This window comes from Canis lupus, chromosome 18 (genome assembly GCF_048164855.1).
Source record: "Canis lupus baileyi chromosome 18, mCanLup2.hap1, whole genome shotgun sequence".
Taxonomy (NCBI): domain Eukaryota; kingdom Metazoa; phylum Chordata; class Mammalia; order Carnivora; family Canidae; genus Canis; species Canis lupus.
This window is the reverse complement of record NC_132855.1, coordinates 56,221,670-56,248,008: the sequence shown is the minus strand read 5'-3', so window position 1 is coordinate 56,248,008 and position 26,339 is coordinate 56,221,670. Positions and strand designations below refer to the sequence as shown.

The 26,339-nt window shown below is 49.2% G+C and overlaps 1 protein-coding gene across 5 annotated transcripts in view; it reads left to right on the top strand.

The window, feature by feature from the left end:
• The window catches only part of PLXNA4 (plexin A4), a 420,895-nt gene that overhangs the window by 107,246 nt on the left and 287,310 nt on the right, over positions 1-26,339 (top strand). Inside the window, exon 4 of one of the 5 annotated variants that reach the window (XM_072784613.1) lies at positions 20,516-20,620. The exons of the other annotated variants lie outside the window; for them this stretch is intronic. Coding sequence (XP_072640714.1) covers positions 20,516-20,566 — 51 coding nt within the window. The 3' untranslated portion in view covers positions 20,567-20,620. Of the gene's footprint in view, positions 1-20,515; positions 20,621-26,339 lie in introns of those variants that run through there. 5 annotated transcript variants of the gene reach the window in all.

Sequence of the window (26,339 nt, the reverse complement as noted above, 5' to 3'; positions counted from 1 at the left end):
CTTTCAAACATAGATTCACATTTCTGCTATTCCACCATTAAAATTGCACTAAGTATTCAGGCAGCTCGAACAGCTTATCATGGCTCATGTATTTCTTACCCAGCACATCCCCCACCTGCGGGTTCTGGATTTTGCTTTATCTCTTGGTGGATCAGCATTTGATTTTAAGACTTTTTTTTTTTTTTTTTTGCTATAAAGGGAAGACTGGTAATGAAACTTATTTAACCCTTGAATATCTGAGAGTGTCATTCTATCGACTTCATATGTGAATGATAACTTGGTTATTTCCTATTTCTCAAAGTTGTTGAAATTTTTCCATTGTCTCTGAGCAATGAATGTCGGAAAGTAGCCCCAGATGAGCTGATTTTGATTCTTTGATAAGTTTTATTTTCCTTTTTCCTGTTTGAAGGTTTATAGAATTTTCTATCTAGATACCAAACAAAGTATATGTTGATTTAATTTCTTTTGCATTGCATTTAAATATGCTCTTTTAATCTGCAGCTTCTGAGTTTTCAACTCGGGTTTGATGATCATGAGGGTGATCGTGATTGTGATGGTTCTGCTCTAGGCTGTTCTCTTCTAGAAGGATTCCTTCTACCCGTGTATTGGGTCCCCTGGTTTTGTTGTCTAGGACTCTCTTTTCTCCTCACTGACATACAAGTCCTGGGAAAGCTTTTCCAGTGTAGCTTTACATCTTGAAGTTAATTTCTTGCAGTTCTCTTTTTGCTGCTAAGTGCTTTCCATGAGGTTTTCACTGTGGCCTTTCAAGTAAACTCTCCTGACTCCACATCCTTCCTTTTAGATCAGTGGTGGAGGACCAAGTAGGGTCGAAGTCTGGGTCTGGTCCTGGCTGTTGTTTACATACTGTCTACTGCTCTGGGGAGCCCAACGGAGTCGTTGCAGAAGAGACCATGTGGCCAGCAAAGCAATTAATATTTACTCTGTGGTCTTTGAAAGGAAAAGCCCATTGACTCTTGCTATAGATACTATTTAGTTTGATTTCTTTCAGACAGGAGTTCTCTTGAATCATACTGAAAAGCAGATAAGAAAAATTTCTAAACATTCCCTCTTTCTTTTTCATTATATTCAATCTATCTCATAGGAAGGTATTTTTTAGTGAGCCTTCATCTTTTTGTTTTTATTTTCTGGACCTGTAATATCCATTTTACTAATTTTTTTTTCTGTTTGCTCAGCATTCCTCAGAGACGTTGTATTGGGAGGTCTGGTGGGTCTACCGGAGATCACTGTGGGCTCCGTTCTGAAATGTTTAGATTTCCAGTACCTCTCTCTCGCTGTCTCTTTCTGTCTCTCTGTCTCTGTCTCTGTGTCTGTGAGTTTGTGTTTCACTCAAAAGGCAAAGTCACCCTCATAGTGAGTGATCTGTGAGATTAGCAGAAGGTGGGATTCACTCTTACCACCTTATGCAGTAAGGGAAGGAAAGAGACGCAGAGAGGCTGTGATGATATGATCAGAGTTTTGAGTTTAAACCCTGCTTTCTTGCTCTGAAGCCCCCAGGCCCACTTCCCAGCTGGCAGCGCCACCTCCAGCTGTCCTGACCTGATGTGGTTTCCACCTGGGGAAAACTTCCCCTAGATCTTTGGCACCTGCGTTTCTGGGAAGGCCCCAACTCTGTCGTTCCAGAGATGGACTGGATGGAACCCTAGGGAGAGGGGGCTGGGAGCACACAGCCAGTGTTTTCTGTGCGGCTGTTTTTGCAAACATTTGGAGAATTTATGATTTGAATTCTTTTTATATTGTACCCGAATTGTCCACAGCCATCAGCGTTCTTGACACTGGTTTCCACCTGGTAATTCCCACACCTGGACTTCCAGAAGCAGAAGGTGAGAATGTCTGCCTGCACAAAGTGAGGCATATTTGCTGCACTCCCGGGTAAACATAAAATATTGTTTGAAAGTGATTCCCCTTCACTATGTATGTTCTCACAGGCTAGCAGGGTGTGTGTATATGCGTGCTTGTTGGAGGGGAAAAGTGAAGAGAAGGAGCAGGGCGTGCACACACTTCTTAGTACAGACATGAATTTGAAAGTTGGGCATTTTCTTTTCCTTTTTTTTTTTTCTTTTAAAGATTTTATTTCTTTGACATAGAAAGAGCATAAGCAGGGGAGCAGCAGGCAGAGGGAGAGGGAGAAACAGGCTCCCTGAGGAGCAGGGAGCTCCATGTGGGCCTCGATCCCAGGACCCAGGGATCATGACCAGAGCCCAAGGCAGACACTTAACTGACTGAGCCACCCAGGCAGCCTGAAAATCAGGCATTTTCACAATTTAGGCAGCTCCAATTATCTGCATTTCTGGAAAAGAGATGTGGTGCAGATGATGGAAACCAGCAGATAACTTACAGATTACTTCTACTTTGTTTGGAGATACTTGATATTAGGGGCGGAGGAGCCTGCCAGTTCACCCCAAGCTCCTGCCCCTGGCTCCGTGCTTGCTTGGGCTGGTGTTAAAGCAAACCCAGGTTCCGTGACACGCTGCTGGAAGGCCAGGGGTCAGCCCCAGGGTGGGTGGTGATATGAATTGAAACTGACTGAGGGGAACAAGCTCCACTCAAAGCCTCCGGACGGGACCCCCGCCCACCATCTTCTCGGGGCATCACTAACACCCCCTTTGCTTCACCTGGAAGAATCTCACAGAATCCAATTTCCTCCGGCCCACTTACTGCTCGTCAGCCTGCCCCAGAGTCTTCTCTGCACTGCCAAGGAATGATCACTCCGTCTCCCGTTGACTGCCGTTCCGTGTGCTCCCGGCTTCTCTGGCAGGATGGATTCTGACCAAGCAGGTTGAATTTCAAATAATACAAGAAGGTGGGGAAATCTTTTCCCAAACAAACAAACAAACAAACAAACAAACAATCATATCGTGTTGGAAACAACAGCAACAAGGTATTTAAATTCTTACCCTGAGCTTCTTCATGCAGTTTTTAAATTATGAGCTCTGTCCCAGAAAACTGCTCAGGAGAACTCGTCCTCGCAGGTGCTGCCTTTGTTCAGACGGGCAGCGCAGAGGGTCCGCAGGCCTCCAGGAGGCAGGTGGCGGCTGTGCCGGGCTCTGTGATTCGGTCACGCCGCGCAACCGTGCATGCCTCACCTGGGCCCACATAGACGCCTGTGTTTACGCTTACTAAGCTACATATTTCCGGGCTGTAATTGCATCCCGTGTCTCCACAGCATTATAGACATGAAGGAAAGACGAGGGCTTTGCATGTTCCTAGAGATGTGATTATGATAACAGGCAGCAGACCCTGTTTGCTGTGCTTGTCCCGCTCGGCATCTCGCACAGCTCTCTGCCCCAGGTGGTGTTGCGAGTGGATGGGCTTGGCACGGACACTGCTTCCCAGCCTGGGTTTCTTGGGTAACTTTGGTTATTTATTTATTTTTAATTTAAATTCAGTTTGCCAGCATGTAGTATAACACCCAGTGCTCATCCCATCAAGGGCCCTCTTCCATGCTGTCATCTTGGGGTGACTCTGAACTGAACTTTCATGCCCACGTGGGAAAGTGTATTCATCCTAAGTGTGTGTGCCTCGGTGACTTTTCACGCGTTGAGCTCCTCCGTGTAACCTGCACCCAATTCGAGAAAGAAAACATTCCCCATTCCCAGAATTCCCCTTACACTCCTCTTTGAGTCACTACTCCCACTTTCCCAAGGGCAGCCCACCCTCCTGACTTCCCACAGCATAGATTAGGTTCTCCAGCTTTTACTTTAGATGAATGAAATCGCGTGGTGCACACCCTCTTGGGTCTCATTTCTCTTGCTCCACTTTAGGTTTATGAGATGGACCCCTATCACTGCAAGTAGATGTAGTTGTTCATTCTTGTGGTTGCATAGCATTCCATTGTGTGACTATCCTAAAATTTATTTTCCTCTTTTATTGTTGATGAGCATTTGAATGGTTTCCAATTTTTGCCTTTTATGAACAGGGCTATTCTTAATACTCTTGTGTATGTCTTCTGGAGACCATAGATTCATGTTGCTACTGCAAATGTACCTAGGAGTGAAATTGCGAGGGTCATTGCATGCTCTCAGCTTTAGTAGATACTGCCAAATATAGACTAGATCTTTTTTAAAGGGCTTTTAAATTGTGGGAGGCTGGCTAATACCCTCGCCGGAAAATAACAGAAAGGGGTAGCTTTTTCAGACAGTTACGGCGTAGTGGGTTTCAGCGGAGATAGACCTGGTGTGTTCAACAAGTGTTTATTGACTGTCCGGTATCTTAAGTGGCTGCTGTGACAAATTACCACATAGTTGGTGGCTTAAAACAACACAGACCTATTCTCTTAAAGCCCTGGAGGTCAGAAGTCTAACATGGGTCTCAGTGGGTGGAAATCAAAGTATCTGCAAGCCCGTGCTCCCTCCAGAGCCTCTGGAGGGACATCTGTTTCCTTACCTTTTCCAGCTCCTAGAGCTGCCCTGGCTCACACCTCCTTCCTCTGTCTTAAAGGGCAGCATCGTGGCATCTTCCAATCCCTCTCTGCCCTGTGTAGTGAAGTCTCCCTCAACCGCCCTCCTATAGGGACCCTTGTGACTGCATTTTAGGATCCACCCCCAGAATCCAGGATCGTCTCCCCATCTCAGGATCCTTAACTTAATCACACCTGTAAAGCCTCTTCTACTATATAAGGTAACATCCACAGGCTCCAGGGATTAGGACCAGGTACCTAGCCATGACTCAGCCTCCCACACAGGGAGATACCATCCTCTCTTGGTTTCCCTGGGACACCCACAGAACCTGCCCTCATGGGGCAGCAGCTTCCCACATCACAAAGCTGCCTGATTGTGCTGCTACTCTTGATGACTTTTATTGCACTGTGGGAAAAGGTTGACGGATGGGACCAGAGAAGTGTATGTAAAGGATCCACCTGACAAGATTTGTTTTATCAAATTATACTACTTTCAGTGGTAATAAAGACTTTCAAACGGGTAGGAAGAAAAATATAATGCAAGACACCAAAACTGCAATGTGGGATCACAGATTATTAGATCCTGGGACAGAAAAAACAGACAGGAGGGGCAAAACTGGTGAGATCCTAATATAAGCCTGTAAGTCTCATTAATTTTGTTTCAGGAATTGTGCTGTGGTTATGCAGGCTGTTAATGTCAGGGGAAATGTGGTGAAGGATGTGCAGGCACTCTCTGTATTATCCTGGCAATTCTTCTATAAATCTAAAGTTCCTTCAAAATAGAAAGGGGGGTGGGTGGGGAAACAGTGCAAGGCATCCACTCAGGGCCAGTAGAAAGCTCAAATTCTGTTTATGTGACCTAGGATCTCCTAGGGTCCTGTGTTGGCAGAATGGATTTAGAAGATCCCGAGGGTAATGATGAGGCTTACCAAAAATATAACCCCAGAGTATGAATGGAGATGGGGGCGGGTGAGACCAGTTATCCTACCCCCCGGTGGAGCTGGAGCTGGGGTCCAGGGTGCTGCTCGGGTGTGAACGGGGGAGAGGCCAGCCTTCTGCCTGCAACTGATTCATCAACTCCTCCCTCCCACCCCCGATCCTGGCCCATCACAGGGGCTCAGTCTTTTAAGGGCTCCCCAGTGGCCAGCCAGCTCACAGCTGAGTTTGTTATCTTCCCGCACACACTTATCTGGGCATGGTTAGAGCTTCCTAATAAAATTTGTCACTGACTTTAATCCCATCACTGTCCAGACCCAGTGATTAGCCCCTCCGGTTGTTTTGGCTTTGCTTTGTACCTCCAGCCTCCTCCGAGGAAATTGGTAGAGATAGGAGTTCAGAGAGAGCTCTTGGCCCCATAAAAAGAGGACACAGAAGAAGCAAACCAGGACCACGAATAATTCTACAATAATTAGATACAAACGGCTTCGTCTCCCTCCTGCCTTCCCGTCTACCCCCATCTCAGGCCCCCCAGGCACAGAAGCAGGAGAGGGGAAGTCTTGTCTGGTCCCTGCTGGGAGCTGCAGAGGCTGGCCTCACCTCTGAGCTCTTGCCAACCCCACATGCCCTCTGCCTTGCTTCTTGGTTGCCTGTGATGGGGAGGGGGCGATGGGCAGGTCTGGGCAGGGGAGAGGAGGCTCTTAGTCAGCTCACCTGGAGCCATGCACCCACACCCTGAAACTGGCTGTAGAATTTCTGGGCCACATTTCCCCTCCCTTCTGCCAAGCCCCATGGAATGTCCTGGCAGGCTTCTGGGGTTGTATAACTCTCCACACAGCTGCAGGACTGGATGCACAATTCTGGAGCCCAGAAAGAGAGTGGATGTGGAGAATGCAAAGAGGGAAGTCTCCGAGGCGCACGTTCACTCAGCAGATATAGTGGGGGTGCTCCCGCCAGGCACATGGACGGTACCTGGGGGGTGTGTGTGTAGGGGGCGTGTGAGTGCACTGAGATTCGCCGTGTCTCCAGGTGGAAGTTGAACATACCACTGTGTCTGCGTGGGTGTCGGGGTGGAGGGACTGAGTGGTATGTGCAGGGGCTCACTGTTCCATGAGCTGGCCTTTCTCCCCTGCTCTTCGGGCCCTGCCGGGCCGCCCTCACTGCTACCTGCCCCCTCTCCTTCCTTGCCTCCCGGCCCCGGAAGGTATCCCTCTTCTCTGTAAGTCTGTGTAAGCCCCCGAGTTTCCTTTCTCAGCTGTCGGGGCTTCATGCTCTGGCTTTGGGCACCTGCCAGGAGGGAGGCAAACACCGGAATGCAGGGGCAGCAGGTACCTGCCATGCGTGTGCAGAGGCCACGTGGGCCGGAGGCAGGAGGCCTGGAGCCAGCACTGCCTCTCCGTCCGAACTGCCTGTCTCCCTGAGGTCCTGCAGCTGGGAGGCCGCGCCTATGCAGTCCCAGATGCACGGAATCTGCACTGCCGGCCGATCAGCCCCAGGGGGGCACCGCAGGAGCTGCGGAGGGTGGACGGTTCCACGGGCCACAGGAAGAGGTCAGCCCCAGGAAGGTGCCGTAGACCCAGGTGGCCCAAACAACACAAACGTATTATCTCGCAGTCCTGGAGGCTAGGGGTTCAAGATCGAGCTGTGAGCAGGGTCGGTTCCGTCCGAGGCCTCTCTCCTTGGCTTGTAGCAGGGCCTCTTCTCTCCGTGTCTTCACACGGCCTTCCCTCTACACATGTCTGAGTGTCCACATTACCTCTTCTTATAAAGATATCAGCCAAATTGGATCAGGGCCACCTTAATGACCTCATTTTAACTTAATTACGCTTTAAAGACCCTATTTCCAAATACAGTCACATTCTGAGCCGGGGTTAGGACTTCAACACGTGGCTTCTAGGGGCACAGTTCAAGCCATCGCCAGGACTACTCTGCCTCCCATCTGTAGGCCCATGTCCTAGCTAGCTTCAGGTTACAGCCAGGGAGTCCCCCCCACCCCCGGCAGAACCCTGGCTCTCTCTCCTGCATGGGTGTTTGGGCAGCTTTTGGTCTGGTGGCTTACAAATTACCTGCAAAGAAAATAGAGCGGGGTTATTTTCTTGGCTCTTCTTTTAATAATTTTGGATCAGGAGCAGGCAAGGTAATGTAGTGGCCCAAATAATAACTCTGTGACACCAGACGGTGGTGTGGCCTTGGCCAACTTACTTCACCTCTCTGACCATGTTTTTATTTTTATTTTTTTAATAATAAATTTATTTTTTATTGGTGTTCAATTTGCCAACATACAGAATAACACCCAGTGCTCATCCCATCAAGTGCCCCCCTCAGTGCCCGCCACCCAGTCACCCCCCCCCCGCCCTCCTCCCCTTCCACCACCCCTAGTTCATTTCCCAGAGTTAGGAGTCTTTACGTTCTGTCTCCCTTTCTGATATTTCCCACACACTTCTTCTCCCTTCCCTTATATTCCCTTTCACTATTATTTATATTCCCCAAGTGAATGAGACCATATAATGTTTGTCTAAAGCGACACGATGGGGCTGTTGTGAGGCTTGAGATAATGTGTGTGAAATGCTCAGGGCACTGCCTGGCCCCCAGTGGGTGCTCCAGATTTCTTCACCTCCTGTCCTATCAGGTACGGGACCGGTGCTCCCACCATTCCTGCAGGCGGGCTAGTGTGACAGACACTGAACCCAGCGCGCCACCGACAAGTACCTGCTGTCCACGCAGCAGAGCTGGGGCAAAGGCTACTGAGCGTGAGGTGCGGCCCTGACGCTGCTGTTTCTGAATGAACCGTACTCCAACGTCGTCCCTGCTAATTGCAGGTCGAAGACAAAACCTCTGTACAGAAATGGTTATTGATACATTGAAAGCAATGCCCAGTCTTGGGAACTTTGAATACAAAATTTGAAGAAAGAAAAGCTCACGTGGGCAGAGGCTGGAGAGAAAAAGGAATGGAGTCCCCTTACCCTACAGGCGCTCAGACTTGAACAGGAACCAGCCACCTGGGGGGTCAGTGGTTAAGCGTCTGCCTTCTGCTCAGGGCGTGATCCCGGGTCCCGGGCTCGAGCCCCACATCGGGCTCCCTGCATGGGGCCGGCTTCTCCTCTGCCTGTGTCTCTGCCTCTCTCTCTGGGTCTCTCACGAATAAATAAATAAAATATAAAAAAAAAAAACAAATCATAAATCGGACCCCATCCTAGGGTTTCTGATTCAGGAGAAGTTGCCTTTCTAGCAAGTTCTTGGGAGATGCTGATGCTGATGCTGCTGGTACAGGGACTACACCTGGAGAAGTCCTGCTGCATAATATCAGTCTTGGCTTAGGGTCCATATCACCTGGTGTTGTCCAGAGCTCTTCCATCTTGGCTGTTGTCCTAGCTGCCTGGTCTGACTTCTCTGTGCTTGACCTGGGGAGCATGGGGAGGTGGGCAGGCTTCTCGAAACTTCTCTCTCCTCTCCCTGATTCGCACAGGACTTTCACTTTTTAGCAGGTGACTATTTCTTTGGCTCTTATCCCTCTTCCCTTTTCTTACCCCTCTTTTGTGTTTGGGCCTCCGGATATTTCACCCTGACTGAGGAGCACCCCACAACGTACAGCCCCCTCACTGATGCCTGTGCTGAACCCAATTAAGAGGAGGCAGATGCAAAAAAAGAGCATCTTTCCCATCACCATCCTCATCTTCCGTACCCCATGTGCCTCTACCCCAACACATCAGTTCCCTGGCCCCAATTCCCTAATCACTTTGCCAGAGTAAATAATTGCCGGTGTGTGGTGACCCAAGGTCACAGCCAATGGAGGGATGTAATTAGGGCCTTCATTTCCGACCATTTTGGGAGCTGTCTTCCAGCTGATACTTGTTTCTTGGATCCCTCGTGCTGATGGTCATGTCCCTCCCTCATACTCCCCTTCTGAGACTGGACAGCTCGGGCTGGAACAGAATTGCTCATGAGCAGAGTCTTTCCCTACAGAAGGAAGACGGTGGCACATCCTGGGCCGGAGAGCCCAGAGCGTGGCCCTCACCCCTTTCGCACCACACGTCACAGTGTGTGAGTGCCTGCTCACCACTATTTCCGGGGAGGACTGAGACTAGAAACTTGGCCCGTGCCCTCTCTCCCTGGACTGCCCAGCACCACACGGCCACCAGGCTTCTCCAGAGTTACAGCATCTGCTTTAATCGGTGCCTTTGGAGCCCTGCTGATTCGTGCTGGCGAGAGCTGGGCCTGCTGTGAGCTCCCTGGGCTGGGCGGGCCTGAGTGCCTTGAAAGGGGTTACGGTGGGTGGCACGCTGCAGGGGGAGGCACAGGCCCTGCCTTGTGTTCCTGCCTCTTCGATCTCTGGCTGCGGGTGCCAGGATGGCTGGCTGGGGGCGATGATGACAGATGACTGCCTTGCAGGTTCTTCTGGAAGTGTTCCCCTTGGTCAAAGCAGGGGAGGCAAACATCTTCTTGTCTCTACTCTAACTCTCAAAGCTAAGCCAAGACTTGAGACAAAAATAAACCTGTGACTACTCCAAGAGAAAAGGCCAAGAATTTCTCGTGTGTCCTTCCAGCCTGCCTTTTTTGGGATGGGGAGGGGGCTGTTGAGGAAGGAAGTGGGCAGTATGTGATGTCATGTTTTGGTGTCTGGTGCTTTGAGCCTCATTTTGGAAGAATGTCCATACTAAGCCTGAGGGAAATGGAAGGTTTCTTGATTTAAGAAAAGGAGGCTCATTGGCTGTCACCTCTGGGAAGGTCACTGCTACAAGGAACTTGCACAGCCCCGCATCCCACCCCTGTGAGTGTGTGCAGATCCCAGCCTGGTGTACGCAGGCCATTCTGGGCCGCTGAGGCAGCTGAAGAGTGTGAGCTTGTTCGTGCTCTCTCTTAAAGGGCCGGGCCAGGCCTTCTGTTCCTGGAGGTCCCCCTAGGTCCAGGAACCATGCTGTCCCCTCTTTCTTCTCTTAGAAAGCTTTCTACAGGCAAGGATGTGTCCTTGACTGCTTGCCCCTCTTTTGTTTCCTCACTGGGGACATCAGGCACAGCAAACAACAAAATATAAGTTTCTTCTCCCACCCCCCCCCCCCACCGCCCGGGGGGAAATATAAAGCTGCTCAGCCTATCAGTTCTTGTTGGGGGGATGTGATGCTGACTGGGAAGGCAAAGGCCACTGCCTCAGACTCCCTTCCCATGGTGACTCCCAGAAACCTCAAGGCAGGGGTCCAGTGAAAAGGGAGCCCAAAGCAAGGCTTCACCCGGCAGCACCTGGAGGTGGAATCAAGCTGTCCCCCTGCTGCTCATGAGGCACGGAGGGGCCTCAGCTAGGAAGGGTGAGCCCTGAATCCACCTGTTCTCCCACTTGTCTTTCTTACCCAGGGTCTCCTGGAGGTGTGGTCAACCGCTATTTAAAAAGAAAGGGGGTAGGTGTCAGTGAGTCGGGACCTACCCTAAGTTAGCAACAAAAACAACCCATACCTTGAGCGTGTGGGGACACAGGAGAACGTAGCCTGGGAATTTTCTGCAGGCTTGAGTCATCTCATTTTTGAGGCCTCCAAGCCTTGGGTGGTAGAGAGCTCAAAGATTGGGTCCCTGTCTGGCTCCCTGAACCAAGAAGTGAGAGGCCAAGGATCAGACTTACCTGCCTGAGCCTCTCTGGTTTTCCAACTTGCCCAGAGAAGCTCCAAGCCAGAATGGAAGAGAACCCTAACTCTTGAACATGTAGAGATTATTCTGGAATTTCAGAGAGAGGGCTGAGAGGCCCTCTGTGAAGGTTATGAGTCCAAGGGGAGAGCACGTCTGCCTTCTTGGCCGTTGGCTCTGGGGCAGGCTGAGCAGGTCCCTCCAGTTCCTAGAGTTCTGTCCTGAGAGGAGGGCCATTCTTTCTGGTCCCCCAGTTATCTCTGGTCCCTACAGCCAACCTGTGGGGAGCAACTCTCCTCAGCAGTCAAGTGATGGAAGAGTTGGGGAGGGGGAGTGAAGTGAACATGATCGCTTGCTGCTGATAGAACAGTAATGAAATTAACGGGTAGTTAGAGCTGCCCCATTAACAGTGGAGTCAGTGTGTCAGAGCCACTTAGGGTATCAGTCTTCCAGATGTCATCTGGGACAGACAGAGCTGCTCATTTGTCCTATCTACCTTTGTGGGAAGACCTATCTGCTCCCCAGAGGGCTCACTCCCTTTCCTTTTGAAACCTTGATGTGCACCCCTAGCTGGGGAGACGTGGAAGGCCAGGGTTTTGCTAAGGTTGTTTCGGAGGCCTGTGAGAGATGCATGACACGGAAGCATTATACAGCAGCACTCCATAGCTGCTCCGAGTGCCGGAGAAAACCACAGCTGCCCGGGCCTGCCTTCCAGCCCCATCTCTCTTAACAACTTACTGTGTGAGCCTGATGTACGTACACAGCCCCTGCGGGGGCCAGTTTGCTCATCTGTAATGTGGAGGGATCCTATGCGACAATCATTTTCCTTCCTGGAGGAGGGGAGGGATTCCAGATGAAAAACAAGAACGGGTGTCCAGGAAGGAAATGGACAGTGTGACTGAGAAGCATTTCGTCCGGTGTCCTTAATCTGGAGTCGTTGGCCTGGGGCCCCCTGCTGGGCTTTTGGAGGCTGATGAACTCTGTGGAGTTGTCCATAAACAACAATGGATGAGTGAACATTTTCCAGAATTTTTGAGAAGACTCCCGGAGAGGTCTTGGCCCTTATAAAATGAATACCCACTGGCAGCTTCGTGTGGGAGCAGCCTGGACTTCAGCCACTAGATTGGGGAGGACAGCCCCTCCCCTAGAGGCAGGACCTCACTCGGCAAACTTGGCCTTTTGTCCAGCAGATGGAGAAAGCCTTGCTTCTGACTCTGGGTGAAGCTGTTAGGGAAGACGGAGAGACATGACAAGTGGAGGCAATCACACATGACAGGGGAGTCAGAGGACAGGGTTCCAAATGAGGTGCATTTGCCTCCTCAACCCTTGGTAGGAGCAGAGCTGGGGCCATGAGACCAGAATGAGTCCCTTAATTACCCTGGGCACTGGGTCCCCTTAAATGGATCAACTGTGGTGAGAAACATTGATCAGGCAAGAGTTTTGGGGAGATGGCTCCTCCTAGCTTCTGAACCCCTTTGGATGGGAACCTGGCAACAATTCTTGGCTGGCTGGACTTTGAGTTGTCCTTATTTGTCAGTGTTCTAGGTGCAAAGCTGAACATTGTCAGGGACCGAGTTGCCAGGTAAACTAAGACCCGCAGTCCCAAACCATATGGCTCTGAATAAGGGGCCAGAAGCCTGGGAAGCTATGGAGGAGGAAAACAAGTGGGAAAAGTCGGGACGAGGTAGAGAGCCCTAGGCACAAGCCCAAGTGAAGTTATAAGGTCAAGCTCGTACCTAATCAAGTATCTGTCTACCCAGCAGCTGATTTTCCACCTCATTGGAAAGAAAGGGTTCGAAAGGGTTGATCTCTGATAATAAGCCAGTGCTTTGCCAGCAATTCAATTCAGTGCAAAGCAATTCAGTGAATAAACCAAATATTTGTGAATTACCTGTTGTGTCTTCAGTACCTTACCAGGTACTATAAGAAGTAAAAGGCAGGATCTCTGCTTTGATGAGGAGAATAAGCATTTATAGAAGAAGGAGCTGGAGAGAACCATGGCTGGGCTCGGTATAAATGTGCATCAAGAATTCAGTCTTTGGTTAAGAGCTCTTGTTCTTCTATCCCTCCAATTCAGGTTTCTAAGAAATTAGAGAATCCGGAGTCTCTTATGTCTCTCCCCCCTTTTCCATTATAGGTCTGAAAACATGACCCATGATTGTTTTCCTCAAGGAATAAGTAACATACAAATACAGGAGCTGAGGGAGTGAGGTTGTGTCTGGTTAGGAAAAAACAGCCCTCATTTACAGCATACACCAGTTTCTGTGGTGTCAATACTCCCACTGTGGTGAGCTCAAGCCGGCTTAACAACAGCCATGAAAGTCCTAAAAATGTAATAATCAGCTGTCCTGAGCTGGCAGCAGCTGGCTCCAGCCCACCGCTGTTGGCTCCAGACCACCTGTTGATCAGATCATCACTGATCACTTCATGGAGCACTGGGTCCAGATCTTATTGGAAGAGTAGTGGCTTCCATAAAATAGCAGGTTGAGCACCTACAGGGCAGCTTCCAGTGGGAATGGGAAGTTCCAGAAAGAAAATGTAGCTCTATTTAATACCTTTTAATTCCACATAATTATCAGAGAAGAAACTGAACATTGAGAGAGACAGAGAGACAGAGAGACAGAGAGAGAGAGAGAGAGAGAGAGTCTGTGTGCTTGTTTGGGTTCTTAAACTTAGAATAAGTCTTAACTTTTTGAAATATGCTGTGTGTCCTGGACAGAAGACTGGCTTAGATGACCTCTAAGGATTATTAAATCCATTTTTAGAAAACTTTTAATTATGTGAAGCCTTCTGACGGACTAAGGGATTAGGGCCCCTCTGCAACATGGTAACCTGGCCACCTTGCCACCCCTTTCACTGAGCCCCTCCTCCTCACACCTTCCAATCCGCTTTGCTTTAGGGTAATCTCCTTCCTCAGCCACAAGAAGTCAATTTACCTGAGGTCTGGTTGCAAACATCAGTACTTAGGTCAAAACTCACCTGGCCCCACCTCACAGGGATGCCTACTTCCTACAGTTTCCCCTTCCTTCCCCTCCAAGTTGAGAGCCCTGAAGGATTGAGGAGGAGATCCTACCCACCAACTGGGTAATGGGAACTGAGTCCATGGGGTGCTGAGCACCTGTGAGCATGGGAAGAGGGGAAAAGTCTAATTCAGCTTCTCCAGGTGAAGAGCTATCCCATCCCGGGCTCCGGTGGGAAGCTGGCCAGCCAGCTGAAGGTCTCTGAGGGGGAAATCAACCAGAAATGTCAGTCAGGCAGTGGAGCGGGACCAGAAAAATCAATGCTGAATTCCAGAACGCCAGGAGGGCAGGAGAGGGAGGATGGAAGGATGAAATAAGAGCATTTGTTTGCAATTCTAATATAACAAATCAACAGATCACCGGGCAAAGATGTCTAATGAGAATGCACATGATGGATGCGGGCGGGTGCAGAGAGGAAGGGAAGGATGGAAAGTCCAGGCACAGGCCTGCTGAGGAATTCAGAGGTATCTGTGTCCACTGTGATCCTGCTGCCAAGAGAAAGGGCATCCAGACCAACTCGCCTGAGGCTGCAAGCCCAGATCTGCCACTTACTCATCATGTGGCCTCAGACCAGTTACCTCACCTTCCTGCTCCTTCATTGCCTTCTCTGTAAAAGGGAGCCATCAGGAACACCCACCAGGTGGGGCTTTCACGGGGATAAAATGAGGTAACTGGGGTAGCTGATGCTTGCTATATGGAAACAGCCATTATTGATTTTCTTATTTAAAACACCCATCATAGTGCCTGGTGCATGAAGTTAACTCCTTTTGCCCCTCGGGGCAGATTGAAGGCTGAAGAAAGCAGGGAGGTTGGAGCCCAGATGTCACCGTCCAGGCTATGTCAGAGCCTTCACCATATTTCCTCTCTGGGTCTCTCAGATGGAACCAACACATTCCAGTCTTGTCTAATCCTGCTTTCAAATTTCTTTCTGGCTGGGACATATATTTAATAGTATAAAGTCTGGACTTCCTCACATGTAAAGTGATAGTAATGGTGCCTAGCTTAGCAGGCTGTTATTAGGAGAGGGAAATGCAAGATATTCTGGGAAGGTTCATTGTTCTTACCTAACCTTTACTGACGTGTATGAAGTATAGTCTCAGGTTTGAGCAGGCTACATGCATTATCTCATTTAACCATTAACAACCATAAGGAGTTCATACTGTTGCTCATTTATGGTTTTGGGAGATCGGGAGTTAGTTGACTAGCTATGCCCAAGACCAAACCTGCCCATCTTGCCCTCAACCCGGTGATCGCCCTACCTGGGGCCTCCTCTTCCTCCATCTGAGCTGACGTGCTCTTCTCAACATAGTGTAGAGCTGAGGTGGACCCATCAGGGAGAGAACTCAGCTTTCAGAGCTGGGTAAACAATCCCCTTCATCAAGAAGTACCTGTGAGTTTTTTCCCAATGAATTGTGGCCTTGATTTCTACCAGCTTATCCTGTGAGCCTGAGAGACTCTGTCAACCATATCAGAAGGTGGAATCTCTGAGGGAGGACACAGGGAGAGCCCAGAAGAGTTCCCAGTGAGAAGTACTTCCTGCCACCACCCTTCAGTACCACTCAGAGCATTCCATCCCCCTGGAGGGGGTCAACGGAATCTCTGAGGAGATCCCCAGAATTGTGCTTTCATGTTTCTCTCTTTCTGTCCTTATAGACAGAGAAGTGAGGTATTTGAATGAAATCAGGCAAGATCTTCCAAACCATATTTTTGCCCTCTTTCCACACGTTGGCAAATTTTAAAAGCATTTTAGGTGTGAAAAATGCCGTTCTCTCTCCAGGAGTGAGGGTCCCAGTTTAATCAGCGTGATGTGTGCTATAGAGTAAATGTTTGTGTCCCACCCCACCCCCAATATGCTTCAGTTGAAAACCAATCCCTAATGTGATGGTTTGGGGATGTGGAGCTTTGGGGAGGTAATTAGGTCAGGAAGGGGGAGTCCTCATGAATGGGAGTAGTGTCTTTATAAAAGAAGCCCCAACAGAGCTCCCTGGCCCCTTCTGCCTATTGAGGACACAGCAAGGAGAGGGCTGCCTGTGACCCAGGAAGTGGGCTCTCACCAGTGAATCTGCTGACCCTTTGACCTTGAACTTCTCAGCCTCCAGAACTGTGAGAGATAAATTTCTGTTGTTTATAAGCCATTCAGTCTATGATATTTTGTTATAATAGCCCAGACTAAGATAAGGCAATAATTGCTGACTTATACCATGGAGAGAAGTCATTTATGTACTATCACCATGGAAATAGGAACGAGACATGTCTGTGTGTCTATGAGGTGTGTCCTATGGACTCCAGTCCCCCAGGGTCCCACAGCGGCTGGTGAAGGCTGAATGAGTAGATACCAAGGCAGGCATGTCTGCTCCGCTGCCGTGAGGAGAGGGCTCCAAAAACTGGACAGAGAAAATCAGATGGTCTGGGATGGAAATTACCCCCAGACAAAACTCTTCTCATCTGCTTCAGAAATAACAGAAAAAGCAGCAGGTGGCAGGTCTGGGATATTAGACCACGGGTATAAGGGTAGAAGTCATGAGGTGATACGGTTGGCCGGATCAGGAGGTTAATGAGAACCACACTTAAGGAGAGGTCCTTTAATGGGCCTGATGGTGCTAGTGTTCACTGTGTGGGAGCAGATACGGTGATTGTCAGGTTCTTCTGGGCTTCTAGAAAAATGAATTAGCACGGACACTCTACAGGTGATAAAGAGCAGTGTCCTCCAATGTGGGGAAGGCCGAGCATGTGTGTGGTTCAGGGACCAGTGCCTACCCCCTGGCAGGCACACCCTCATCAAATCCTGCAATCCCTCTGCCCCACACACCAACATAAACCCTCATGCAGTTGTGCACTGGACCGCCTGGGGTTCCTGGAACTCAGGTCCCTTTACCAGATGCCACCTGTCGCTCAGGATGCTCAAAATGCAGCATATGGTCCTCGTTGTCCAGAATGGAGTTAATTCCTGAAAATATATCTCAGAAAAGGGCATTGCTGAGAGGGTGAGGTAAGTGTTTGGTTCGATTTCCAAATTGAAAAAGGAAAGCGTGCGTGGGAGAGAATTTCAAAATAAAAGTTTCAGATTCTAGAAAAAAAAATACTACTGAGGACTACAATTTAGCAAGAAAATGCTGTGTTAAGTTCACCTGAATGTTTTAGGTGAAGCAGGGTAGTGGGAAGCAGGGTATTTGGGGAGAAGGAACAGGGAAAGGGGGTCCCCTGGAGTTCACAAAAGGTATGCGTGGTCCGGTGGATGCCGGTTTCAGCACACAGAACGATGGGATTTGAATGGGCCCGAGGTCTTCCCTCTGCTCATTGATAGGATCAGTCTATTATTGTGTTTCCTGGAATGGAAGCACACATTTTTAAAAAGAAGCGATGCCAGATTCATTTTAATTTGAGAGAAGTGCCAATTTAGGAAATGAAGGGGGAACCCTGGAGAGGCTCCATGTTGTTGGTCTTGGGAAATTTTCTCTGCTGAATCCTTCAGTGACAATATTTTCCTTTCCATGTAATGAAGAAAAGATACAGACATGAGGTTAATTAAGAGGGACGTATCTAAAGGAAGGCTGAGTGCCGAGCAATCCGGGGGGAACGTGGCCGTGACCACCAGCGGCACCTTCGTCACTACCCTTGATTCCTATTGACTGAGCACATGCTGGGGAACAGCATGGGCCCACCGGCCGCTAGAAATCGAAACATCTGGGCTGAGAGGGCATGGAAGTCACTGTCATGAAAGCATCAGGCTGTCTTACCCTTCAGAAGGAGAAAATAATACGCAGAGTGTCAGTAGAACTGGGGTCTGGGAAGTCAGGCCAGCTGACTTTAACTTTGGGGAGCGAGACTCCTCTTTCTGAAGGCTTGGGGCTTCACAATGTGTTCACAAGCAGCCCAGGGGACAAGCATGCTTCCCCAAAGAGAACAGGGTGCAAAACATGATGCCACTCATTGGATTTGCCTTTCCTGTAGGAAGAGAACCACAAGGGGAAGATAGGCTCTGAGCATCAGCAAAGGAATCTGTTCCGGGGGGCGGGGGTGGTAAAGCTTTCTGCTCCTCCACAGAACTTGAGGGAGCTGGGCCTCAAGAGACACCAAAGGTGTGAAAAGCAGTGGAGAGGTCTGCTGTCCCTGGGACTTCTGGCCTCTGTTGGTCGGTCTCCTCCATGACAAAGCCCGGGGTGGTGGTCAGGTGTACAGCTGGGATGCCCCAGGAGCAGCCAGTCAGCACTGACACCTTCCACAACCACTAGGCCCCACTAGCACCACCCTGCCCAACGTCAGCCAGCCTGGGGCATAACGCAGGGCTTTGACCTCTCAGGGCCATGCTAGTTCCAAAAACCTAGAAAACCTTAAGTCCGTCAGGGCAGGGCAGGTCCGAGGGTAGGTCCAAAAGAATAATGAGGCAAAAGGCATTGCTTCGGGTTCCTGTTTGCTGCCCATCTTTCATGCTACATTGTAAGCTCGGAGGCCTGGTATTGTTTTTGCTTTACTTGGTGAGTGCTTCTTAAATGCATGAAATAAGTTTGCAGACAGGGCCCTCTGTGAGCAACAACATTTGGGAGGACAAAGGTCAGTATCTAAAAGAAAAATAAAAAGGACAAGAAGAATCCATGGAGAAGCAGCAGATAGGAATCCAAAAAGAAAACGTAGGAGATGGGGGAGGTGGCCCATTCGCAAAAAGTGAAACTCTTGAGGCATTCCCAAGAAGCAAGGGGGTGGAAGGGACATCTGTTAGAACTTCTGAAAATGGGTTGGGTGCAGGGGGGATGCTTCATTCGCTCTTTCCAGGTTTTTAGGCCCTTTGTTTTCCATTTCTGTGTTTCCTTACATGCAGTCTTGCAACCTGCAGGCGGCTCACCTCTCCTGCCGTCACCTGGGGCCTCTGGGGTCTGGGGCCATGAGACGCACCACACATGTCCCGGGGCCATGGGGACACCACACATGTTCCTTTAATCTCCAGCTCTTTGCTCCTGTCTGATACTTTTTTCTCTCCTCACCTCAGGCTTTGATTTGTTCTCGTTTGCAACTGGATCTCCCAGGCCAGCCCTGAAGGCCACATGTGACAATTTAGGGTCTGGAGCCTCCTTTCACCTCTGTCTCTGACGGATGGTGACTTGAGGCCAGGAATGTCACTCTTGCAGGCAATTGGTGACCTGCTACTTTCTAAAACAGTTGGCACTCCTTGCCCTGAGGGGTCCTCCAAGCGCATCCTAGTCAGACCTCTGGCCTCATTAATCTGGGTCTACCTTTGGGAACTCTGTTCTCTGACATTCAGCTTTTGTTGGCCTTGGGCAAGTCATTTGTTGAAAGACCTTTGTTCCCCTGACTGGTGGCCAAGCAATAGGATTATTATTTGACTGAATAGGTTTTTTAAATGTTTTTAAAATTATATATATATATATATATATATATATATATATGAAATCAGGATAATACAGTAATATAGTCAAGAAATGTACATCTATACACTATATTTATATAATTACATAATATACACATATATACATATATGTACTATATTTATATACATACATTATATTTATATTACATAAAATCAGGGTAATATAGTAACATAGTCAAGAAATACACATATATGCACTATATTTATATAATTATATATGCACAGTATATTTATATATATAAATACATACACAGTATATTTATATAAAATTAGAATAATATAGTAATATAGTCAAGAAATATACATATATACACTATATTTGTATAATTACACTACATAATATATATTATTTATATGTTCTATATTTACATAACATACATATACATATCATATACATAACATGAAATGTAAGAAAGCATGAAATAAACTCCAAAAGCAGACCTTGGAAAAGGATCCCATTCATTACTATTTACAAAGGTGGAGCGTGGGGACATGAGCACACACACATGCTGGGGTTCTATCAGCTTGGGGTTTGTGGGCAGGGCCCGGTGCTTCCGGGCGTGTGTTCCTCGTGTGTTCCTCGCTGGGGGCTGTCAGCGGGAGGTAAGAGACTCTGTTGTTCTTCTCGGTTGAGTTCAGCCGAGCACGTAGGGAGGATGCTCGCTAGACCTGGCAACGTGCTGGGCACCGCGAACCCAGAAAGAATTAACCGTGGCCTGAGGAGCTCCCAGCCCCACTTTTGGTCAGTCTTCTAAAATGGTGTAAAGGGCAGCATCTTGTCTAGGATCACACAGGAAGCCCAGTGACAAAGCCATGTTTAGAAATCACTTTTGGAATTTGCATTTTGTGCAAGGCAGGTGAGATGCCGTCTCACGGGGCAGAAGCAAGCTGGGGAAGGTGGGGAGGGAATTTTCTGTGACTAAGCTGTGAGACATAGGTTCTTAGCTCCATCTCTGATGGAAAGTCAACCCTGATGGACTGTAGACAGGCCATGATGTTGGGGTTCACCCTGGAAAGAACCCTGCATCCACCTCCTGTGATAGGATCCAAGAAGGCGAGTCTTCAGTACTCCAAGCCTTAGATTTTTCCATATGTAAAATAGAAATAATAATGGGATGCTCACCCTCTTTCCCTTACATGGATTTTTAGGAAATAAAATGTGAGAACAGCTGTCAGAATATTTTGGAGAAATCAGCATAAAGCCATCCAGATGCTGCATCTGAAAGTAAGTGTCACCCTGCCCATCAATCTTCTCTGTGCCTCATTCCCTTCTCTACCAGGTGCCCAGTGAAACCCTGTAGAGCCCAGCAGGACTGCTACAAAGACAGTCAGATACAATTTAAAAAACATTCTACTTGCAGGCAAAAATCCCACAGCAGCGGTGAGGCCCTGACCCCTGTACACTTGGCTCTTTCCACAAACAAGTGCCTGATAATCACCCTTCATGGTGATATATTTGATTTATTCTATGGAGGTTCATTGGAGGGCCTTTAAAAAAGGAAACTGTGTAAAAACATTTGCTAGCAGCTTTAGGGAAAGGGAGGAAGGAGCAGAAAGAATTACGACCACACACCCTTGGAATTGTTATCATATTAAGCCTGTTTCCATGAGTGGATGGATTTTCTGATGCAGTTGGGTATCTTGCCTCCGGACACTGAAATTGCTGTCCTCTACCACAGAATAAATTACGTGTCAGGCTCTTTTAAGCAGTTTCAGGATGGTTAGTTTGAAGACAGCCGCGCACGCTGGGAAGGCAGGCAGGGCTCAGGGTGGGAAGATGCACTTTCAAAAGTGGCCGGTTGCGTGTCATCGTGTTATTTGCTGTGTCGTGTTGATCTGGTGTGATTTGACAGCTGCACGTGAGAGGCAGCAACCTCAAAGAATTGTGAATTGCCCTCCAGGTGTTTGTCTGTGCAACACATGTCTGTGCAAGATAGTGGGGAAGGTAAACCAAGCCTCCCTTTTTAAACACGGGGATCCTGGCATTTTCCTGCAGACTGAAGCTCAGAACTTTTATGGTTGCCTCATTGTGGGGCAATGTAACTGATCCCTATCGAGTTAAAAGTGTGTTCTATGGCAGCAATGCACAACCCAACACAGACCCATGCCCATGCATGCACACACGTACACGCACACACACACACACTCATAGAATAAGGTTTTCCAATTAGCTGGCCAGAAGCATGTTATCCTAATCCCATAAAGCTTCAGAAAACACTACACTGCTCATTCAGCTTTAGGACATTTTCTGGGGCAAAGAACCAGACGATTCTCACCCTGGTAATCTCCCAATTGGTAGGGCCTGGAGGACCACAGGTAAAAAGGCACGTGCATTAAAACATTTGCTTTAATGTTTAGGGGGAGAAAATACCATAGGCTTCAGGGAAGGGAAAGAGAGAGCGAAAGACTCACTGCCACAAACTTTGGTTGATCACCGTTTGCATGCGCCTGTGAGTCCAGAGCTTGCCCCTTGAGCCGGTGGTTTGCACATGTTTGGGTTCCGGAAGCTGCTTGAGCAGAAAACGTCCCCGCTCTCCCCCACAAACATCTCTACCCAACGTGTCACCTGAGGTGAATAAGGAGTGTAGTTGTGCATTGAATATATGCATATGCAAGATTGATGCATATGCATGCGTGTGTATGTGTGTGTGCGAGTGTGTGCTATTTGGGTAACCAAATACATACTTATTCATGTGTTCTAAAGCATGGATGGTCACACACCCTGAGAGGCTTGTCTGTAGACAGTCTGGAGGCTCCTCCGAGGCTTCCAGCGATGACTTCTTTCCAAGGGGCCGGCCTTCACGATCGCTGAGGCCGAGCGCGGTGGGCCCGCATCTGCAGGCCACGTGTCTGAAGCCCCGGCACCTGCCAGCTGAGCTACGAGTGTCAGGGCGGCTGGATCTGGCGGAGACTCTTTTATGCTTTTCAATTCCCTCCGGGGCCAAAGATAAAACAGGAACTGCAGTTCTTGAATGATACCAGGGCTGCTGAATGAACCAGAGACGGTTAACATCCTTGCTGATAGTAAAGCGTGTTATACGTGGTAATAATTGCAGGTTATAGAGCTTGCTGCCTGGGATCAAGGGTTTAAAACGGACATGCCAGTTCATCTCAACGCCAGTTGAAGAATTAATATGTCCACGTGTCTCACGGAGTCATGGCACGTTAAACCTTAGACACCATCCTGTAAAAGCCTTTCAACGACTTGCTGTCCAGTGGTGGCCAGCTGATTTGGAACAAAGCTTTAGTTTTGATATGCTGACAATCAGTTGTAAGGAAGATTGAAAAAAAAACCCATTAAACCGAGAATAGAATTGTCAATATTCAGCACATCTAAAGCTATACAGAATTGTTTTTTACTTTAAATCACCTCTCAGGTTGTGAGTCGATGCTGGGCATTGGGCGAAGCCAGGCTGATGGTCGGCAAGTGGCAGTTATGGTCACTGCCATGGTGTGACATCAGAGTCTTTGTTTTGCCATTATACCATATGTCACTTTGAAATATATGTTGGACTGATGTTGAGATTCTCAGGCTACAGTTACCATTCTAGGCGAACGTTCATCGGGTGGTTGTGAAGTGCCGATTTGCATGTTTGCCTGGATAAGCAAATCGCAGCTGAGTTGCAAATAATATTATGTATCTGATACTCCCCTAATTTTGTTGCCTCATTTTAAACCTTTGATGGGGGTTCTGGAAAATAATAAAAATGGATGTTTATTGAGCACCTAGTCCATGCTAGACGCTGTGCCCAGTGCTTTATCTGTGGTTTGTATCATAAAAACGACTTGCTCAGAAAGAGTTGCTTTACTGCCTACATCTCCCAGATGAGAAAATTAAAGCTCCAAGTGGTCACGATTTAACCAGAGTCTGTGGCCTTTACCACTTTTACTCTCAAGTTACTGGGGTGTTCTTTTGGCATGGTGTGGGCCTACATGTTTGTGGATCGTGCAGAAGCTTTCCTATAGAGTGCATCAGAGCCGTGGCTTCTCCCACAGAGGGCCCCAGGTCAAGAAGGACACCTTTTCAGGAGGCAGGCATCATGCTCCTACAACAGTGGCCACACTCAATGTGGCTACTGCCACCAACTTTTGTCTTGCCCCCCAGTCTTCCCCTCGCTGAACCCTTGGCTTTGTCTCCACTCTTGCGCATTCCACTTTGGACTCCTTACCACCCCCCACCCCCCCTTCACCTTTTTCACCTCCCTGTGTCTGGGGATGGAGGCTTCCACCTGATGTGATCGGCTGCTGTCTCCACTCACCTGGACACTGTGCAGGGCGGTAAGAGTGACTGTGCTGGTGTGCATCCCCCTGGCTGCAGCCTCTGGAGTTTTCTGTATTTTCAGGTTGTGTGTACTTAGTGGCGTGGGCCAGCCCGGGGAGGGAGAGCTCTGTCTGCTTTGCATTGAGTAAGATGAGAACAAGAGGAGTGTGAAGAGATGGATCAGGGCATGGTGGGCTAAGGATCGCTCGGTGTGGAGGTACAGATCCAACAGGGTTTTTTGTTTTCACTCAGAAGCCGCTCTCTTCCCGTTCTGTGCTATTGCAGATGCAGGAACCTCAACTTTCACATGTACACCCACACGCCACCAGTGACTGCAGTTTCCTTTGTGAGAAGGTGTGCGTGTGCAAGCACATGCCTCTGCATGCGCTATGACCACATCCTTCCCTGTTAGATATCTGTGCCTCAGAAATTGGCTTCATCAAGCCTTTTAATGATTTGAGCTCAGGACCATGAAGAGGGGAGGCAGTGAGCTACTCTTTCTGGCTGTCAGCAAAGATCTGTATTTTTCAGGATTTGACTTTTTATGTTCCATATCCTGACCTTTATGCTTCTGGAGAGCCTCTTGAAAAGCAAAACAGACATATAAGAGGGGCGCCTGGCTGGCTCAGTCGGTAGAGCATGAGATTCTTGATCTCAGGGTTGGGAGTTCAAGCCCCAAGTTGGGCATACAGATTACCCCCCCAAAAAACCAAACAAGTCCCCCCAAAAGACCCCAAAACAGACACACAGTGCTAGTTGGTGGGTCACCTAAGCTGGATTCTCTTTTACAAAGGGACAGCTAGTAGCTTTTTTCATCTGAGGACTCAGGGAAGCAGAAAGAAGGAATCTGGAAGGAATGCCCTTCCACATTAATGATGTTGGATCCAAGGTCTCAATGGGCATCATCCTTGAACAAGCAATGCTTGCATAAGACGGAGCATTCAAGGGGCACTGCAGCCAGCAGGCCCAGTAAAATCCAAGCCAATGGCTCCAGTCGGCTCCTGCAGTGGTGGCATCTGAATGGCCAACAGTCCAAGTATGCTCAACCCTCTGTCTGTGGAGTATGGCAGCTGTGAAACCACCCCTGGAACCATATCCCAGCTGGCCAGAGGGGACGGGGATATTGGTTGATCATTCCTAGCTTGTGGCACACAGCGCCCCCACCCCTGTCTCCTGTTCATTCCTTTTCATGGATGGCTGTCCTGTGCTGATTTTTGGTCTCCCCATGTCTCCTGGGCAGTCTGGCATCAGGACCTCTGGCATCAGGACCTTGATTTCTCTGTGTAGCGACTTAGGTGGGGAGTTGAATTGAGTTTTCTCTGAGACTCCCCAAGGGCTGGGGGAACGATGGTCCTGTGTGAGTGGGCTCTTCCACCCTGCTGGCTCCTTTGCTTGGGTCTCCAACGGCAGCCGTGACACTTACAGCTAGGGTGCAGGTGGAGAGCTGGGCTTCCTGAAGCAGGCTGGCTCTGTCCCCACACTCATAATCTGTGGGGCAAGCCTTCCCCCGTGCCCCGCTTCCCCGGCTCCAGGATGGCTAGGCCAAGTAATTATCCCCGACAGCTGCACGGTGCTCACTGCCATGGCCTTACCTCATCAGCCCCCCATTTTTGACTCTAGCTGCTTAAAATATAAACCAGATCCCTTGTCCCCCTAGACGGACTCCCTTCAGAGCAGGACGGAGTGTGGCGTGTCATATGTCATCTGATTTGCAGTGTGTTTGGGTGATTGCCAGATGGGCATAGGGGGAGGGAGAGGGCAGCAGAGTGAGCAGAGGGGAGTTCAGTTTTCTGGGGATGGCGTCTCCAAGCCCATACCAGACCCAGTGGGTGACGTTGACAAGCCGTTTGCCTCTGAGGCCCCATGTGTAGGTCGGAGAAAAACCTGTAAGTCACCAGTCATTTTCTGGGAACTGGAGGAGTCTGGAGTCTGCGTAGGCAGCCCCCAGCCATAACCGCCCCCCCCCTCCCCCCCGGCCCCGACTGCGGCGGAATGCTGGAGAACGTTAGTGTGATGCTTCTCTCCATCCCAACTCACTGAGCAATGGTTGGAAGCTGCTTTCTGCGGGGCGCTGGCCCTTTCCTTTGCCTTATGGGGGTTACCTTTGGCCTTTGGCCTCGAGCTTCACAAGTGATGAGAGAGAAGAGAGTATTCCCAGGTGTCAGAAAGGAGGAAGAGAGATGTGGAGAGGCTCAGGTGATGGGACCAGGAATAGCCACTGGCGTGATGGCTGGTGGCTGCAACATGTCACCCATGTGCCCAGAGGCTTCCCCGTGCAAAGACAATCATCCTCTGATACGCACACCGCCCCCCCCCCACACACACAATTCCCACACTTCTGTCAGCTGGACCCCTGACTGGGTCTCCTTCCATTTCCCATCCTCCTTTCCCCAACAGACCTCACCCTTTCTGGGAGAGCAGGGCCATCGGAGGGTGGTAGGGGTCCTCCTGCCCGGACGGGTGGGGGCGTTCACGGACTGGGACCGAAGGCTCCAGAGCCCGCGCTGATTAGAACAGGCTGCAGTTTGAACAACTGTAATAAGGAGCGGTCGTCATGGAAACGGGCTCTTGATGTTGTCCAGATTTCAGAATCTCTCCCTCTCCCCACCTTGCTTATTTGCCTTCCTTCCTTGTTTGTCCCCCGAGGCCACAGCTACATGTTTGGCAGGAGTTTATAGGGCCACAAGCGAGGCTGAGGAGCGTGGATCTCGG